At 38.5% G+C, this 20922-nt stretch overlaps 1 protein-coding gene across 2 annotated transcripts in view; it reads right to left on the bottom strand.

Moving 5' to 3' along the window:
- sema3bl (sema domain, immunoglobulin domain (Ig), short basic domain, secreted, (semaphorin) 3bl) overlaps nt 1-20922 on the bottom strand; it is a 70509-nt gene that overhangs the window by 27037 nt on the left and 22550 nt on the right. Inside the window, exon 1 of one of the 2 annotated variants that reach the window (XM_077730200.1) lies at nt 11538-11926. The exons of the other annotated variant lie outside the window; for it this stretch is intronic. Within the exon in view, the coding sequence (XP_077586326.1) occupies nt 11538-11640 (103 nt within the window). The 5' untranslated portion in view covers nt 11641-11926. Of the gene's footprint in view, nt 1-11537; nt 11927-20922 lie in introns of those variants that run through there. 2 annotated transcript variants of the gene reach the window in all.

Here is a 20922-nt window from a genome sequence, read left to right as displayed (position 1 = left end):
GGGACAGGGTCCAGCACCCCCCACAAGGCTAATGATGATAAAGCAGTTCAGAAAATGAGATGAGATGAGACATTAAATACAATACTAGAACCTTGTACTACCACAATCCAGATAAAGGGCTTGCCGGAGAGAGCTTGTGCACCTGGCTATCAGCCTCCAACACACACATACACACAAACAATCTGGCAGCAGCAAAATTCTAGCAAAAACAGCAGGAATGGCAATGAGTAAGTTGAACTCAAGTTCAGCTAGACATGGGCGTCTCCTCTCATTCCTAAGACACGCAGACAAAAGGACACGAAGATACACGCACATAGTTTGTTCAGAACTACAGGGGGACAACAATTCTGTATATAAATCATAGACAAAAGAAATTATGGAATCTAATGTTTTTTGGTGCAGAGCCATGTAATAGGGAATTTAATGCAGATGCTGTCTATGATTTGTGGCAGACATCCTAGTACAGTGACAACACAAGGACTTTTAGAGTTCTAGAACAAGCTGTCACTGTGATCTTTGATGCATTATTTGGACAATATGTCATTGCAACAATGGCTATTTCTCATCATAATAATGAAATGCAAATGTCAACATAGAGCAAGCATGATCTGTTTTCATTCACAGATCTATATAGTGGACCTCTCTCTGAACTGTCATTTTATCATCATGGAGAGATTTTTGTGTGTTTCGCTGATCCTAGGATCTACTATGTTTCCTTATAGTTCTGTTATCGGAATTGCATATGATATGGAGGAAAATTTGCAACTGACCTACTGGTGAGAATATTTTTGACCAAAAAAGGCAGCTAAAACCAGAAGTATACCGCAGAGCTCCAGAACGAAGGATATCAAAGATTTTATTAAAAAAGCAAAAAACAAACATTCACTGTTAAATGGTATCATGGGACCCTTAGCTACTGATAGCAAATGGGAATAGCCAAAATGCATAATTTTCCTCAAAGCTCATTCTTCTTTCGGTCAGTATATTGTTAAACCCATTGAATAATTCTCTCTGGTTGCAAGAACAAATGGAGACTATGACAGAAAACTGTTTTTTCGATTATGCATCGTTTCACTCACTTTCTGACATTCACTCAATGAAGTACATTTGAAAAATCTATTTTATCCAAACTACTGTTTTGGACCATGGACCAAACCAAAACTGCTTTTTGGTGGACTCTCAGAGACAGTACGTATGTGTTAAGACAAGTGCAGAAAGAAGCTGTCATTGCTATGCAGAAGCTTCAACGTTTTTTGGACTGATCAGTTTTGTTTCCATCTCTCATCACTGAGATGCTGTACACACAAAACTCTCATTGAAAAAGTAGTCTCTCTCACTGAGTGAAGCACTGACTGATTGAAGCACATGGGCCAAATATCCTCATTGACATCTTGTCCAACAGTAGAGCTTTGCAGACAAAAACAAAAGAAATCTCTATCCATTTTCTTTGAAACATATTCTCTCAAGAAGGTACCTTGGATCGACCGTCTGTCAATCAAATTTGGATAATCATTCAAGACTTTAAAACCTTAGGTTACTTTATTTTATTTAATCCATGTAGGCTTCTAGGTTTCATTACTCTTATTTTCCACAAAGCCATACTGTTATAGGTCTGCCATTGAATATGCTATAATGTACAAAGGTCACATTGTCGTGTTTTTTAGAATAGATTCAACAAAATATGTGTCATAACTCTCCTTTTCAGTATCATAGAGAAAGAGCGCAAAAAGTGGTCACCAGCCATACATTCACAGAACCTTGTATAAATATCCCTGATTATGAGAGCAGTTTTAATAAGCCTACATAAAACATCAGCGCTGCTGGCAGGAAAATACAGGCAAGGCATGAGCTGAGACAAGTTGGATAAAGTGGAGGGAAAGCTGAGGTCAGAGTGAGGAGGGAGGCTTTGAATCTGAAAATAACAAGAAGGAAGCAGAGCAGGAAGATGAGGGCACGAGGAATGTCCAAGTTGATGATGGATGTCCTAAAATGTACAGCAACGAGCCGAAGCAAAATAATGAGGACAGGAACTCTTCGACATGCTTTGGCTCGGAGCTATTAACTTGCATTTTGTGGTGTATCTTTAGCTACAGCAAATTTGAATATCTGAAGCTACAGTATAACTAGGATTTCTGCCAATTATCAGTTCCAGTTATGAGTGCAGAAAAAATATGCATCAGCCACTCTGTCTTCCCAAAAGATCTAAAAGTAAAAGTGGCTTGACTACTACTTATCTATTATGTTGACTACTCATGTATTGATTTTTTATTTATTATTAGTAGTATTTACTGATTATTTATGTATTATTATTATTTACAGTTTATTTAATATTATTCCTTATTGATATGTTAGTTTGTTGTTGTCATTTGTACGCTACTTATTTATGTTGTTGACTACCTATTATGTTGTATTACGATGACTACCCGTTATTATGACATATTTGTTGATTATTTATTTAGTATTGATTGTTATTGCCAAATGATTGTTAATTTGTCTGTTTTTTGTTGTTATTCGTACACTTTGTGGTGAGGTTTTAAATCTTATTATACTTGTATAGTGACAATAAAACCAACAAATTCAATTGTTGTGAAAAAATAATGAATCTACTGAAAAAATATCAACCTTTTCTTTAAAAAAAAACACTCTGGACATCAAATTAGAAGATCTTAATCATTTAAGTTTGGAAATGTAATTTCCGCACTATAAAATGTGTATATATTTCATTCATAGGAGTTGAGATATTTTAAAGCATTATTTTGAAGCTTTGGTTGGTCTCTATTGTCTGTTCAGCCTTGGGATTTCTAACAAGTTCTCTATCATCTTTTGTGTCCAAACAAATAGGTGTACCATGAGCATGACCTCTTACCCCCTGTGCACAGTATCTCTGAGCCGCCTTACACACACACACTCAGAGGAGAACTCATCTGGTCTCCGCACGCACAAACATGGTAACTTGAACCCTGTCGCCTGTCATTCTTATCGCTCTCTGCTCATTCCAAGGTTGGAGTGTGGAAAAAGTCTAAGTTTGGGACGACAGGCGGTCATGATGGGAGGATGTGTGGCACTGACTAGCTTGTCAAACTTGTCAGCAGAACAGAGCTCACACTTACCTGTAACAACATGAGACTTTGAGAGCGAGAATTTAGCGTGAATTCATTTTTTTTGAAAATGGGTCTAATTAAACAATGTTTTGTTTCTCACTCTTAGATAGATTTCTTTATTTTTTTTAAAATATTTTGCCTGTTATTTACTTGGCACCATAAAATACAGTACTACACTGCTGAAAATTTTTGCAGATGTATTAATTTTGACACAAAAGACATTATATGACAGCCAGTGTGTGTCAAAAAATCTTTAGGTTAAAGCTGGAAAAACAAGCATTATAATGTGATAATGATCACCATTATAGCAGCAGGACTGTGACTCAAACATTCCAACTCTGCCAGAAATAGAACACACACACAATCGTCCATCAAAATTTCAAAGTAAAACAAACAAGTATGCTACAGCAAACTACACGCTGGAGGCTGTGACAAGAGTGTGCTTGTCCTGTACTGGCTAACACGTAACCTGCGAGCAACTATAAATCTACAATTAATTTATCTGCCATGAAACAAAAAAAATCAGAATCGGACTCCAAAGATCGATAAATAACAGGCCAAGATACATGGCAACCAATTTTCAAGACCAAGATCAAGAAGAACAGTAACCACTTAAGTTGTGGCTTGTCAGCCTACCCTCAGCCAGTAAAAGTATATACTGTGCCTTCCACACTTATTTTTGCTCAAAGACAAATGCTCTTACATACAAGACCACATTAAAAGTCTTACTTGTCTTCTCTCCAGCTTTCCTTCTATCTGTCACTCACATCCCTCCATCCAAACCTCACTGCACCCCATCATAACTCAGTGCCATCCATCCTTAACTTCTGCTTTCATTTGCCTGGTCTCCAAACGCCTTATCTTGGCAAATTTGTCTTGGGTTTCATGTGTTCTGTCCATCCATCTGTCTCCTTGTCACTCACCCTCACCTTTGCCACTCAGGTATTTATCCCACAGAGATTCCTAGGCCGCGATACGCAGCCTTTGGAAGCACCCATAAGGGAAAACTCTACATCTGTCTTTAATGTGTCTCAGTTCCCCGCAGGCCACCACAACAAAACTAAAAGTGACACACAAAAGAGAGCCTGGTTTCTGGGGATGTGTCGAAGCTCGCCGATCGTATTGCGCAGATTCGGCGACTTCAAAGGTTTATTTGGGGATTTGTTTACGGTGTCAGTGTTCCTCTGTGCTGGATTGTATCATATCCGAGTGAGGCTAAAGGCTTTTTGCTTTCTCATTCGCTGCTTTGCTCCCATTTTTGAATTTACTGATTAGTCTGTAGGCATGGCTTCATGAGAAAAGAAAGTTGGAAATTTAACAAAAGTGTAATTGGAGCATACAGCGAATGTACGGTATTGTTCACGGCAGACATTTATCAAGATTTTAAGACAGGGTGGATTTTTAGGACATGCTTTGTCTCCACTGGTTTTCTTTGATAGCCAGTAAAGGAAAACTGACTCAATTACACATGAAATGGTTTCTTTGTTCCCATTTTCTGGTGTGACGATAGCAGATCTGTCATCATGCTGCAATTCGTGAGACAATGTGGTACAATATAAAGTCTTGTTAATCCTTGTATGTACTGTGAAGAGCAGTATTTCTGATCTTTTTAACTTAGTGTTTATTTTAAGACATAATCAAGTGTCTAATTGTACTTTTAACCCACATTAGACTTTATTTGCATACATTAAAAATCCTTTACTGTCATTTAATGTTTTCGAGGATAAACATTTGTCTTTTAATCAATCATTGCGTCCATGCAGGACCGTTCATTTAGAGAGTAGAAATCTGGTGCTCTGGTAGCAATAAGGAGAATGCAATGTAATAATATGATCAATATATAAACGTCGGTGGAGGTCTGCACATTGTCAATGCTCCTGTTGTGTTCACCCCAATGTCATTAGGCCTGATTAGACATAAGGAAAACATTTCTACTGGTTTGCAGTACCATTTCATGGAAACGGTATTAATTCCCTGGCTATACTCTAAGTTTCCGCAAAGTGATAAAAAGCAGATGCCTCCAAGAAGTAGACTTTTTAGAAGGTGGAAAGATTTGTTGAAGGAGTGAAAACGTTCATTTCCAAATCTCATGCTGACATCTCTGGCATACAAACTGGCAATTTCGCTGTACGGTGTTCATCTTGTCTTTTTGAGGTTGTCCTGCTTTACTTTATTTTCAGAAGAAAAATTACCGTGATAGACCCCCCAAAAGTACTGGAATAAATGTTGGCTATTGTTGCTTTATATAGATCTTTTCTTTGTTGGTTTAGAAAAAACTAAAATATACCTGAATTAAATCTTACCATATTACGTAAAGTAAGTTATGACAATGTGAATCCCAGGATATCCTGATTTGCTATTATTGTTTCTCACCGTTAACACGTCTTTGACCTCAACACAGTAGGACGTCATTGGACCGTATTGTAAGGTAAACAACAACTGTTTTTGGAAAACGATGTTTATACTCCTGTGCCTTGTGCTGTTTCCTTGACAACACACACACACACACACACACACACACACTGGTAATGACTGCAAACTAACAAGAAGTCATTTGTTTTAATTTTCTATCGAGTCGTGGCAGCAAGGTAGGTCCGCTGTTTTCCTGTTTTTGCACCTTGACTTGGTCCTTTCTGTTAGGACGTTTTACTACTCAAAATCCGTTCTATTGGGGTCAAATGACACAAAAATATCATTGATTATTAGTCGAGATGTACAACTGTCACAGACATTCAACTCCGCTTAACCATGACACTAAAGGTATTCTTGTCACTACTTAGTATCAATAAGATATTAAAACAATCAGAAAAGAAAGAAAAAGTACACTTCATTTGTTCCCATCATACATACACAGACACACAGAAAAATAGTGTGTCTCCCCAATCATCTCTGGGGGCTTCTGATTGTCTGTGTTGGGCCAATCAAAACACAGCCAAGATTCTTAGCTCATCGCCCTCGGTACTTGTCATTATCATCACATCTGTTCTTCTCCATTTTCCTTTTTACCCGCCCTGCTTGACAACATGTTGATCCGGATGCTTTTATAACAATTTTATCTTCCGTTTTATCATTTTTCAACTACACGCCACCGATACTTTTGTTTGGCAAGCAGGCCTTAATTAAATGCATTTTTATCATAACCTTTTATCAAACTATCAATCTTATATGAGTCCATAGTTACTCCATCACATCATCATCCACTCTTGTTTTCCCCAGTTCCTCACAAATGACAAGATTGTGATTGTTATTATTATTGTATGGTGATATCACAAAAATTCTATCCCTTTTCATTATCTCTCAATTTATTTTCCTAATGTGACTGACCTTAAGAACATCGTTTCTTGTATACATCATCCAAAATCTAATCCTCTTTTGGCAAGATACTTTTCTAAAACTGTAATTCCAGTCCCTAACAATGTAACTTTGGGTTAAATAGAAACTTTAATATATAACCTAGACTGTCAAATTCAAATCTTTTTCTATTTGGTGACAAAATGCTTCCATATTTGAACATAGTCACAAACCTAGCTATGCACTCGGCACTGAAATAATTTGTAAAACTCAATTGTTTGATGTTCCCTGGTAACTCAAGAGATTTTTACGATTTTTATACATTTGAGGTATTTTCTCTCTACCAATTGCTTATCTTCTTTAATCAATGGAGATCAGTTGGTTCCCATGGCGATGGAAACACATCGTCACGACAAAATCACTAAGTGTCTTTTTTATCATATTATTACGGATTAAATTTGAGGCAATTACTTGACCGACCACTTAAAAAAATCTGACCTACATTGGGCCAAGATGCACACTTCCATTAAGTTTGACTACCATATTTTTCATGGTTTCTAAATACACATTAACAGAGTGTCAGATTCCAATGAAGTCTAGTATGATGATTGAAGGCCACCTGTGGAACAGATGGTGACACCAACCTCATTTGATGGAGACAGAATAATGGTGGTGTGTGATTGAATAGTGTTTATACAAAAAGAAGAAAAAAACTGGACCCACAGTGCGGCTTTTGAAAAGCACAGCGAGTTGCTAAAACAAGACTGCACAACCATCCCAAATAAAGAACCAATAAATCAGTGCAGAGCTGAAGTGTTGTGTTCAGGGTGTGGCATGACTAGACAAATGGTCTCCTACAGCTTGAGGCCCCCCATTGGTAATGTTGCAATCAGACCAACAGAATGGTTGGGTGGGGTGCGGTGATGTGGTTTAACGGGTCAGTCGAAAAATGAAAAGCATTTCTAAATTGTCTTTTTTTTGCAATGATTTTGTGAGGAGGTTTTTACAGTAAATTGCTGGACTATTGTGTTTTTTTTACTGTTTTTTTTTTAGACTGGGATCATAGTAGGGTCATGTTGTGTTGCAATGTTTACTCTTCGTGACAATAAAATGATGCTATTGATGTTTTTATTGTCTTTTAAGCAGATGGATGTAATTGTAATTATGATAGTGCTCTAACCATATGATTCATTTATTGTTTTGTGGCACAGAGGATTTATTTTTTTCTCTTTTGGATATTCGATCGAAGGAATGGAAATATTTTGACAACCCAGCTGGTTGTCAAACTTAGTTTGGTTTGCAGGCCGCATTAATGCCATCTAGCTCTCATGTCGGCAGGACCAGTTCATTTTTTGGCCGAAAAAAAGTTGACTTACTAGACGCAAGATCTAGGGGGTTTGTCAGTTCCTGCCGATTTTGGCCATTTCCAGGTTACTTTTTGTTGGTTTTACAGCATTTTATGGTTCACTAATAACACACTGGCTGCCATTGAAGGCGCTGTTTTGATGGCTGGGGACGAATGAACAAATGGGATTGCGAATAGGAATTTCAGCAAAGTTTAGTATAGTGCATGCACTTGATCAAACAACCACAAACATCTAGTTTTATCAGGCGTTGTCTGAAAATTTTAAGTGTTTAATCCTGAATGAATGAGCTTCAGGCAGAACAACCCCGCAGGCCGGATCAGACCTTCTAGCAGGCCACTTCCGGCCCGTTGGCCGCACTTTTGTCAACCCTGATTTCAACTAAAGTAAAAAAACATTGCTGCCATTGTGCTACAACATGACATTTAGAAGAATAGTGAAAGTGAGAAAAAAGGAAGCTCAAGGACAAGAATGGCTGCCACATTCTAGTCGGTTCCGCCAAGCCCTCAGATTATCCCGCTGGGTCTAAGAACAACTAACACTTGTCTTTGTATCGGTTGGCGGACGGTGCCAAGGGAGTAAACACCCTAATTCATTCATCGGCGGCGAGACAAAACTAACAGAACTCTTGACTCTGTGAACTAATGCAATTGGCACACAAAAAAAAGGCCAATGGTGAGAGCGCTTCTGTTTTCAAGTGACCCCCGATTTTTGCACCAAACAAAGTGAATATTGTATAACACACACAGTGTGTGGATGTGTGCACGCCTCAGGTTGGCCTGCATGTGTGTACATTCAAATAGATGTAAAAGTGGTGAATAATAGAGGTTGCCAGGTTGTGGAGAGAGGAAAAACAAATAATTGACATGCATTGAAAGACACTAAGTAATGAGAAATTGCTATCATTTCCTGGAGGTTTTTACATTTTAAAAGAGTTCCACATATTGTTATAAGACGTGGTGACTTCAATGTACGCTAATTTGACAATGAAACATTTTCTGTGCAATTGAATGACAAGTCCCAGGCAGGCCAAACCAATTAGATTTTATTCTTTATTTTATGCCTTAATGCTTTGAGCACAATGTGCGAGGGACTTTGATATAAATGTAAATGTCGCTGATGGTCTTGAATATGAAGGAGCAGGAAACAAAAAGGAGCTTAAAAATTACTTTCTTCCTGTTTCAAAGCCTTCTGCACGTGAATTGATTGAAATGAGATAATGACACCTTTTCCTGTAGCTAAATTACTTCCTAATCCTCCCGGGAATATAAACACCCTGTGGGCTAAAGCTGGTTGTCAGACCGGGGGGGGAATGGCAGGCTTTGGGCAAATTCTTCCCACCAAGGTGGGAGAGAGCTAGAAATAAGAGATTGAAGGAAAAAAGTTTTAAAAAAATGCTAAATATAAATCTGAGCATGTGGTATTATAGGTCATGAGATCAGGATGACTTTATGTGTTATTAATGATCGTATAGGAAGGTTATTTCTTCTTACATATTGCAAAAAATTAGGTAATTAATTGAATTGAATGCCTTAATTGTCATTATACAAGTACAATGGGATTTAAACCTTCACTATAAAGTGCATACCTAAATAAGTCGTGATAACAGTTCACTCATATCTACTTAAAAGCATAGAAGAAGAAAAATCTAGTCCTAAATAATTTAAAATTCTCAAACTTGGTGAGTTGTTCTTTTTCTCCCTCTTTTCTTTTTATTTTTTTATTTTTTTAAGCACTGTGTTAAAAGTCACAGTCCCTCTCACAGGAAGACGACGTGACTGTTCAAGTGAAATCACCGTACCGAACGAAAGGAAATCCTGTGTGATTTTGATCACCGATCAAGACTATACAAACCCGTTCTGTCCTGTCTGAAAGCTAACAATGAGTTCGGCTTGGCAATAACAGAGTCAACAGCCGTCGAAAACAAACGCAAGCACACGCACCATCTTCTCCAAGCTTATCATTACTTCTCAATGACTCACCGCCAAAAGCGGGTGTAAATCAGATCAGATGCAGGAAGAGGACAAAATGCGTGGCTTGATACACACAATTCATGGACATCTGGTCATTCCATTCACAGGACGTGAAAAGTGGACAAAATGTGGAATGCGTCAGACTTTTTGTCCATTTGAGTGGTCAACAGATGTTGCACCTGGGGAAGCCTGCTGGCTCCGCTTCCACAACTGTTTGCCTACATCAATCCTCCCAAGCTGTATGATGCCAGAGTAATGCATTTTGGTTTATTTGGACCAGTGGTGTTAAAGGTGAGGCCTACTATGGGGTCCGCTCTGGCCTGCGGGATTCTTCTGCCTAATGGACACTTAGTAGCTCATTCATCCTTTGCGTACATAATTAAATGCTTTCAATTTATTGACAAGCGACCCGCAAAACCAGACGTTTAGGAGTTAAGTGAGCAAATGCGTGCACTTTTCATTCATTCGCCCCATGCCGTCAATACAGCGTCTTCAATGGAAGCCAATGAGTTTATAAGGAACCTTATAATGCCCCAAAACCAATAGGATGTAACCTGGAAATGATCCAAAATTTATTATAAGTGACTTCTAATTACACTAAAAGGGAAGTAAAAAAAAGGGAATGATGGAAAATTAACTCATTGCCTGCTATTGACAATCATCGATGTCCAATTTCCATATGCTGGTTGTGGATGATCATCTTTAAGTTCCATTGATGCTGCTACAATGGCGGCAATTATTAAATTTTTGGGCCGAAAATAAACTCGTCCAACTCTTGTGAGATCTAGTTGCTTCAGACTGAGAAATGGGAGGACTAAACTGTCCTGACCAAGAGAAACCCCAGTTGATAAAGAGTGGTGCTGTTTTGGCAGAAAAGAGTATTCACAGCATAAGACTTATTTAGGTCAGATGAACATAGTGAGAATGTTTGAATCTCAACATTCACACAAAGTACTATGCTGGCATAGAATAGCACAGGCCCTTAAGCGTTCCCACAAAGGTTTTGGCACATAAAAGAATGCCTGATTTCTAGGATTCACAACAACAGTACTCTCAGCACACATTGCGAAAAGTCTTCATCCTTCACGTTTTGCCCTTAAGAAAAGGGATTCCTTACAGTAGCTTGAGAGGGATAAAAGAAATGCGGTTTTATTAGTCAACATTCACAAAAGCGCTGCATCTCAACATTGATTCGGGCATTTTTATGCATAGAACATTGTTCTGTTAGTTTTTACAGTCCCCCTTTCACACTTCATAAATTAGCCAACATCCTCCTCGGGTCCTCGCTGGCTGCTGCTAATAAACTCTAATAAGGAGACAATCACATCCCGCAGAAGAGCGAAGCTTGGCCAAAACACCTCCGGCTCTCATCCCAATAGCACGCTACCTTCCTCCAACGTGCACTGCAGGAAGCCCTCAAAACAGAAGCCAAGTACATACATAAAGTGTTTCCTGACTCTCAATGAGCCAAAGCACGTATTTTACATTGTAAATGGAAATCTATGTCATAAAAAGCAATACTTTGTACATGATAGTTGTACCTTCTGCCATCTAGCAGAAGAAAATTTCATCATTTTGTCAATTACAATACATCGCCGGCATGAGCAAAAGTACAGTATTCATTTATGAAAAAACAGAAAATCCAAAATTCAGATTGTTAAATTAAATTTGGATCTTTGTTATTCACCTGATGATCATTGACAGCTCATTTACTGGGAATCGGCACATTAAATGAGTGTCCAATTTCATACACACTGTCCAAAGGTCAGATAGACAGAAAGACAAACAGATACACAGATGGATGTTACCTTTATGGGAGAGTCTGAGGCGCGGCACGTTGGACTTGCAGCTGGAAGAGACGCAAGTAGCAAGGAGCACCAACAGAATAAATGTACCAGTAAATCCTGTCATTCTTCCAGATTAAAAAATGTTCGTCTTCAGGCTTGACCGACTTCTCAGTTTTCACCCTCTATCTAAAGCATCAGAGTGAAAATTCCAAGAATGTAAACCCGGGGCTGCTCCTTCTCTCCTCAAACGTCTACATGAGGGGATTGCGTTTCAAAATAATGCAAGTGCAGATGCTGTTTGTGAGCATGCACTGTGTGCTTCTCTCATGGCGCACTGATGGACTGACTGACTTGGGTCAGAACTGCTCCTACACTTCCTCACTGCTCCCAACACATGTGCACCAGAGGAGAGGACAAGTATGTTTGGAGCCAGGAAAAGAGCAACACCCCCCAACCCACCACACCCCTTCTCACTCTCTCTCCCCTTCTATCTGTCTCCCTCTCTTTTCTCTCTCTTTGCACAACTGCATATTAATGTAGACTCTATTCTTGAATGAAAGTAGCCTTCCCATTCGGGAACAGAATTTTCTTTCTTCTATAAAAGTGTGAATGTATGCTTATGTGCCTGTTCGTGCGTGAATTTGATTTTCTTTTTTTTAATATGGATAAACCGGAACTGATTAAATTAATAATTCATTCATTTTCAACCATGCTGATTCTTGTCAGGGTGCTGGAGCTTACCCCGGCTGACTTCCGTGGAAAGGCAGGCAACACCCTAAACTGATCACTAGTCAGACAAATGGCACGTAGATAAAGACAACCATTCGCACTCACAATCACACTGCCACTGAGTGGGAATCAAATCCATGCACCCCAGTCAGGCAAATTACTTATGGTACAATGCTTTCATTAAGAATTGTAAATAATAATAATGATAATTGCCACTCTTTTGTTTGTTTTTCCAAATGACCAAAAATAACAAGTTGTCCTATAAAAGGGTTAATGCTCTGAAGCATGCTTAACTTTTGACTAGCTGTTCACTGTAATGACTGTTGTCCCTGACAGGGTTAATTTATTGCTATAAAGCTTTTAATTAATCTATTGTTTGTTTACAATGAAACAATGATGGTTTAACGAATACTATTGTCTTACAAATCAATGATATGCATTCAGCACATGTTCAAAATTTGCGACAATCCCAGTCACAAAAATCCCATTACACTGTCTGCCTTATGGTTCAGACCAACTTCCAACTATCAAATTGTCAATCTGCCAACAACATCATCAAGGACACCTTCACTATGGCAGAAGGCCCACTCCGGTGCATTTTTACTACGATGTCTCCAGAATTGGTGATAAAAAACTGGGCAAAGTGCAGTACAAAATTCTGCTTTTATGGCACCCGTTTCAAAAAATAAACAAATGCATGTATGTAAAGTACAAATGAGCTACATAGTGCCTGTCAGAAAGAACAATCCCACTGGCCAGATTGGACCCCCTAGCAGACCGCTTCCGGCCCGTGAGCCATATGTTTGACACCACAGTCCTAGGTAATCAAGCAGCACGATAACTATTTGACGTCAAGTATGCGATAGCCTTGGTTGAAGTGGCCTTTAAGGCAGGGGCTCTTGATTGGAATGCACTCGAGACAGCGGCCATTGAGGAAAAAATTACGTGAATTGCAATCAGAGGCCACAAGCTACTTACAGAAAGATGACATGAAAATGAAATTGCACAAACGTTGCTCCCAGATGGCCCCGATAATTCATCAGAGGATGTCGTTAATGGAGAGCAGGAATAACAATTTCCGACAAAATGTTCACGTGAATGCCGAGAGAGTGTCGCCATATCGAAGCAAGCCCAGACAAGTTAGACCATATGTCTTTTTATTTCCCTGGACGCCTCCACTTTTTGTGACTGACAAAAAGCAGCACTCTAGATTATTTTCCCATATTCTTAATTTCCCACTGGATCAATGTAGTGTCTAGACCTGTTTCTCAGTCTGGTTTCTACGCTAGTCACACCTCTGTACTGGCCATAAAGTTTCCAAATATTATTTCCAACAATTACTATTCTGGGTAGCCCGGTGAGGCAAGTGGTTAGCGTGTCAGCCTCACAGCTATGGAGTCGAGGGCCGAAACGTAAAAAAAATAAAAACATTATTGGGCATGGCCTTGGTGTGAATTGGAATGATCCTAATAAATTGAGTAAATGCTATTTTGGAGAGTTTTAGTGTCCAACTCGCATTGTTCAAACATGATCCCCACTCTTGAAATCCCTCCATAGAAATGTTTACGTACAATACATACATAGAATCTATAAATGACTTTGACAGAATCGGCCCTTCTCCAAATCCCCCTTTGTCGGAGAGTTGCGCTCAATTGTCTGATTAAATACTTCTGTCTGAGACTCACAAAAACCTTCAAGGAAGGACAACACTCTTTTAATCATGTGTGGAAATCAAACACAAGAACACTTCCCAGCAACTTGTCATTGTGTCACTTTGACCAATCAGAGTGGGGTCCTTGAGTGCAGAGTGGGAATGGCATACATTGAATCCCACTGTGTACGGGTGTGCAGAAAGTATAGTATATGGAGAGTCTTCTAAAGTCCCAGCGAGAGAGCCCGTGCGATTCTTTATAAATGTTTCATCATTCATAGCATATTTATGGTGAATGATTCAAGGTTCCCTAATAGAAGGCATACATGGAAAATAAAAGTAAAAACATTCATTTTGTGAGGGTACTCAACACTTGGCTAAAGTGTGCTAGCCCTTTTTCAGGCACTCATTTAAATTACTATCAAATGTAACTATTTTATTAAAGAGACCTTTTATCAACATATATGGACATCACATATTGGGTCGAATTTTAGTATTCTCTATTTCGAATTGTGATTGCGGCATGGAATTGTGAACATGCAATTTATGATGGCAAATAATCCACCACAACATCTGCATAAATTATTTATTAGGTGAAAACTTGAGAATAAAAGTCTGGGATTTATTATTATTTGTCAGAAGTTATTTTGAACTTCCCTTTGAACAATTTTATGAATTAAAAAAAACATTTAACTAATAAAAAAAATCCCCCGGGAAACAAAAAAAACGTGATGCAGTGAAGCCGCAATAATCGAGGGATTACTGTAATGCTGCCATTTAATCAAGGTGAGTCAAGACCATTTTTTAAGTAAAAAAGGAAAACCCTACAATAAATATTTTCTATATGCAAAAAAGAAGCTGCACACATTTAATAGAAAGTTTGACGCCATGGTTTGAGTTTCTCTTCTGCTAATGGTTCATGACAGGCCCCAACAGACCATCAAATCCAGCACTGAAATGTTGTAGTGGTGAAGTCAGTCTGTGTAGCCTCAACCGACAAGGCTATGGCAAGAAAAAGTGAACAGACCTGGACTTCCATGCGTGCTGGAAAAAAAAATCTTCTTATCAAATAAAAATATGCTAGTTCTTTTCAAATGGGTAGGAAAAAAACAACAAATGGGAGAGCTCGTTGCACGTTCGATTTCTGGCTAGCACTACCCTTTGTCAAAGAGTCCTTGGGCAAGACACCCAACTCACGTGAGATCTAGTTGGCATTAATGTGGCCAGTGGTGCAAAATGACTTTGACGTCCCTGGTGGAGATTAATGTGGCAGGTATGTACTTTCCATTTATCATATAGAAAATCTACTAGTTATTCTGCTTTCTTTCAACATTTATGTTGCTTATTTGAACCATTGAGCCTGTTCAGTGTCGATTGTATCCCAGCTGTCCTTGGGTTCCAGGCATAGTAGGCACTAGATTGATTAGCAGGATAAATGTGAGCACTGGGAATTGATTTCAATCCAGCTGTACAAGTTAGCTTTGTGATTCAGTAGACGAATTACAGTGCAGCAAAATACACCTCCATTTTGTGTTTTATTGGCAAGAAATCATAGTAAACCTTGAAAAAAAAACTTTTGATGAAAAGAGTGTGGTGACCTTTCAAATGATCAGTTTAGCTGAAATATTAATTCAATGCTTGTAAATAGAATACATCTCACTATGTACATTAGTACAGTTCTTAATTCTCAAATGTAGAATGTTCATCTTGTTACTAAAATGTATTTGAATACTTTACTTAAAAAGAAGAAATTTTAAACAGGATATTTTGACCAATTCTGTTTTTAAAAAGTAGATTTGCAAAAGTCATGATGGTTTCTTAAATGAGCCATGCTGAAGTAAGTTCTGACAAAAATACCTTGTCAAACTCAATGAATCAGAACTTACTGAGTGAAGTCACTGTGACTAAATTAGTCATTTTACGCCAGAGAAACTTTTATAAGTCTATTGAAAAGGTCAAATGGTATTAGAGTACAAACCTCTTTCAGCTGTATTAATAGAGTCATTCCTTCATGCAGAACAAAGTGTTTTTAAAATGACTTCCTTGTGGAGTTTGCCATCTTGGTGAGCATTTATGAAATGATACGGGTCCCAACGCGGTGCCCCCCAGCGTGTCAGCCAAGCTTTGACTTAATCTGGTAGTGTTTAGCGTCTATTGGTCAGCGGTGAGGTCGCAGTTTAATCAGGACAGGCTAGAGTCCCGCGTGTGGGAGTTCACCGCTAAGGTCAGCGTGTAATCACTCTTAATTGAGGCTTGGGGCCCAGACTCCCGCATGAGGCCCACAAGCCGCATGTGTGCTTTGGATCACATTTTAGAGGGAGTCTTTATGTTTCTCGCTACCTCCAGTCCATGAGGATATTATCTATTTATCTGCGGTGTCTCCCCCCATAACGTCAATCAAGTACTTTAGTTGCATTCTTAGAATATTCTTGTTCTTGATTTCATACTGGTAAATTAAACATAATAAATTGTGCAAATTAATTTTGAAATGAATAATAATTTCAAATAAAATATATATAAAAATAATAAAAAATCCAAATAAGTAATTGGATTTTTTTATGATGCATTTTTCATTGGAAATCTACATTGTGTCTGCTTAATGCTTCTAGGACATTTCTTAGCTTCTCCAATCTTTGGTGCCAGGTCGTCCTGTTTATCCTCTTTAAAATCAACAGGAGACATCTGAGACAAAATACTTAGATAGAAAACAAACTAAGTGTGGTCGTGTGCGTCCACTCAGGGAGGACAACTTGATGACGGTCAAGCGGTTCCTACAACATGCCCAGGTCAGCACTCTGCCCTGGAGGTTAGCAAGTCCTTGGACCCTCCATCAGTTTGTGTTCAAAATAATGGCCAAACATTGGGCATGCTCTATCACCTAATGACCTACAGATTATGGTCCCTAATGTTTATTTTCTGATTAGCCCCATCCTTAAAAGGCATCCATCATCGCTGTGTGCATGTGTCATCGCAGTATTACAGTTCCACGACAAGAAAATATCATATTAAAGTTCATTAAAATGTGGTTATTTGGGAGGTCAATGACAATATTTTCAGTCAATTTTTTTTTTTTAAATTAGCTCCCCTGCCTGAATTTTTTTCTCTTCAGTCCCACTTCTCAGTCTGTTTTTCACTATGTCATTTTTTACCCCAATTCTCTGCTCCGTTGCGCTTTTCACTGCTCTGTCCCACTTGACTTACAACCATAAACCTTGCGACCTGGGACTCTCAAGTGCATTTATAAGTGCTGTAAGTTTGTGTGTCTGCATGCACGTTGTGTGCGGGTGTGTGTGTGTGTGTGTGTTCACAAGAGAATGAACAACGGGAAAAAGGAGTGAAGTGAGGGGATTTGAAAAGGGGAATAGGACTGGACAGATTATAAATCACATATGGGTTAAGTTCTCATTATGGGGATATTATTTCCTTTTTAAAAACATCTGTGCGTCATCCTCTGCGAGTGTAACATGTATAAATAAACTCATTCTGTATCTCTAATTGTTTTAATAATTGCCTGCTGATGGTCAGGAGACATTTGTGCAGAAACAGAGAGAAGGAAGTTTAGGATTTATGTTACACTTATAACCAAGTGGGGGTGAAATGTTTAATACCGTATTTTCCGCACTATAAGGTGCACCGTCAATGAATGGGCTATGTTAAAATTTGTTTCATCTATAAAGCCGCACAGGTTTATAAAACGCAGTATTGAGATATGGAGATATGGAAAACAGACTGGATAGGGGCTCCCCAGGACCTGACTTGGCCTCCCCTGGTGCAGATTGTTTTTCTGTTAAAAATGTCAGAAATTGCACTGTGGTAAATGTGACAACATCTAGTGTTGGAGTAATATTACTCAGCAGGGTGTCATTTCAACACACCAATGTGACTTTAAATGAACTTTCCCATTGTTTTTACAGGGCAATTACTGTTACTGTTACGTTCAGGCAAGAGCAGAATTGTGTTCCACCATTCAAACACTGCAGCAGAGATGAAATTGCATAGAAAAATACTGCAACAGCATATGCGTGAAAGCTTTGACTTTCAAACTGAATCTGTGATCTTTCATGCAGAAACTTGTGATAAAAAACCTGATTCCTCCTGAAGTTGGCTTTTATAAGTAAATGGATGGGTTGTGTGGCATTTAACTGAGGATCAGCCAAGCATTAAGACTTCGATGGATAAAAGCATGACGCAGTAGAAGAGATTGGAGCGTGAACTGAATACAGTACTCGAGAAGTGCTTCATCACACAAAAAGCACTTTAATTGATGCCAGAGACTACATTCCTGTATAATAATTGAATGTTATCCTTTTAATTGAGTTTTTTCTTTCGTACATCCCTTTACAAAAGGTTTAAGAATATCTTTTTTTTCTGCGTATGGATGTAATCTTGTTAAGTACATGTAATGACGACTTACTGTGAATACTCAATGGGGCAAACTAATTGGAAGAAGAAGAAAGCTAATGGTGCTTCAAAATTGTATTACACGCTGTTGTTCGGCATTGCTTGGACACACCGTTAACTGTGTAAGTGAGTTTAATCTGAAGTGATACTTAAGGCATGGTCACTTTAAATGTCTGTAATTCGGTAAGGGTGAGTGGTTGGCTTGCCGTCCTCACAGCTCTGGAGTCCTGGGTTCAAATCCAGGTTGGTCCACCTGTGTGGAGTTTGTATGTTCTCTTCTATCTGTTTATCCTTTCTCTATTTTGAAATAAATGACTGTATTGGCTGTATTGTCTTGCATTATTGCGTTTCGTCTTTGTTAATTTGCAGTTTCGTGCATGTCGTCTTTTTATGCGCATATAAGCCATTTTTTTTGTCTGGCAAATGCGACTTATATGCGAGTAAATACGATATTTGAAAGATTTGCTTTGTGCCGCATTGAGGGGTGTCTAATGCAGCAGGGTGGAGGGGGGAAGCATATTCTTGTATGCATGTGCAAAACTGCTCATTAAGTCAACCGTTTATGTATAGATGGGTGAGTGCATCGTTAAATATAACAGTGGTGCTTGCTTTGTCAAAACAGTCGTTAAAGCACATTTAGTTTATAAGGCTTTAAAACAGCCAACCTTGTATGAAATATGTTGACTCTTTAGCATCCCCCATCTTTCATTCTTGATTATTCCGTGGTTTAGCCTTTGGGCAACAGTTCACACTTCTATATAATAATAGATGATCAAAAAAACTAGTTTTTCTTTGAGCAATAGACGTACATTTACATCAAAGGCTTATTTAATAGATAGTTTGGCAATTATTTCAATACTCTTCCATCGCCATTCTAAACAAAATAGCTTAGATAAGGAGTACAAAATATTCAAACTGATTTAAAACAGAATTTCCTCCCAGTGACTTGAAGCTGCAATGTCATTAATCTATCTCTGGAGTTCCTTTGAAGTAGAAAGATAAATAAGATCCAACTTCTCATTCCATGTTTGTTCTATCTTTCTTTTGATGCCAAAAACACAGAAGAGCTTTTTCTTCATCGGGGGGAAATGAGCCAAAAGAAGGTTACAATATTTAGCTCACACATTTTGCTTTCTACTTAAAGAGCATCCAAACCTTGGTCAAATTAAGGCATCAAAATGTAGCTGAGCAAATCCGAACATTAGTGTCATTAGACACTCGCCAATCAACCGCAAACTTTTCGCCAGTCATCGACGAGCCAGGCACAGAAACCTGAGACAAAGTCTTTAGTAAACTGATGATTTTGAGATAGGAAGAAACCGAATATTAGGAGAAAATGTTCGCAAGCATGGAAAGAACATGACAACTAGCATTCCAATGGAGATTTGAGGTTATGGCAGAAGTATCACTAATTCCAATAGAATTAGAAAAATAACCATAGAATACTTCACAGGTTGGCCTCACAATGTAAACACAAGGATCACTTGCACAAAGGCGTTCACACACATTTCCATCATTCCACCAAGTATGCATACACACAAAGCCTTTTCTTAGACCTCAGGCTAATTTCCTACCTCACTCTGCTGTAAATGACTCTTCAAACACAAACATACTTGCACATATACACAAACACACAACTACTGGCTTCCCACCAGTAACCCTGAGGGAGTCCTAAAGTTCTGAACTTTGCACACACACACACAGTTTTATGGTAGTAAAAAGGCTAATGAGATAGTAAAGTGGATCAAATTTTACTTTATAATCCTGGACCCTTTACTTTCAAACAGAAACACCTGAACTGATGTTAGTATATATAAAGTGAATGCATATCATATCACATGAGGTGATGTACATATAGGTTTACATTAACTTTTTAAGAGTATTACACAAAAATATGTTCTTTGACTTTGCAGAATGATATATACATAAAGAAAATATGGTTTATGAAAGTATGGAGTGGCTTCTGGTTTCATTGGGACAGCCACAGAGGCTGACTGAGCCACAAAGACAAAGGTCAAACAAAGCCACATACACGTATATAGAGACAGACTCACTATTGTGCCACTTAATTCCACAAGGTCTGTCTACTGGTGGGTCCTTCAGACTCCCCGGGGACTCACAGATTAGCCTCGTCCACTAAGATCCTCACAGACACACACAGACACAGTCAAAGTTCTGCCAAGGAACAATGGCGGGGATCCACTGTGACAAGGTCTCGCTTGCTCAAATACACACAGAACGAAGGAAAAGAGGGATGAAGGCAGTGGTGGAGATCAGAGGTTTGGTCTCTAGAGAGCTTTTCTGAAGCTATATTGCCTCAACTCAGAGGACCTTTGGCTTCCTTCTACCATGTGAATCGAATAAAAACATTTTAGGCTGCTTTACACACATCCTAAAAGGACAATCTCGAGTTGATTGGTCTCATATTCTTAAGAAAAGTACTACTTCAATATAATCTGATCAGTTTAAAATAATATAAGCATTTACCCAAAATATTCCATTCAAGTTCTGTACCAAATATTTTGCCTCTACAAAAATATTCACTCATTTATTTTCTATACCTCTTATCTTCGTAAGGGTCTTGAGGGGTGCTAGAGCTGTGGATGTTGCTAATCCGCCTAAAAT

This window comes from Stigmatopora nigra, chromosome 1, assembly GCF_051989575.1.
Source record: "Stigmatopora nigra isolate UIUO_SnigA chromosome 1, RoL_Snig_1.1, whole genome shotgun sequence".
In the NCBI taxonomy this organism is placed as follows: Eukaryota; Metazoa; Chordata; class Actinopteri; order Syngnathiformes; family Syngnathidae; genus Stigmatopora; species Stigmatopora nigra.
This window is presented reverse-complemented; position numbering and strand designations above follow the sequence as displayed.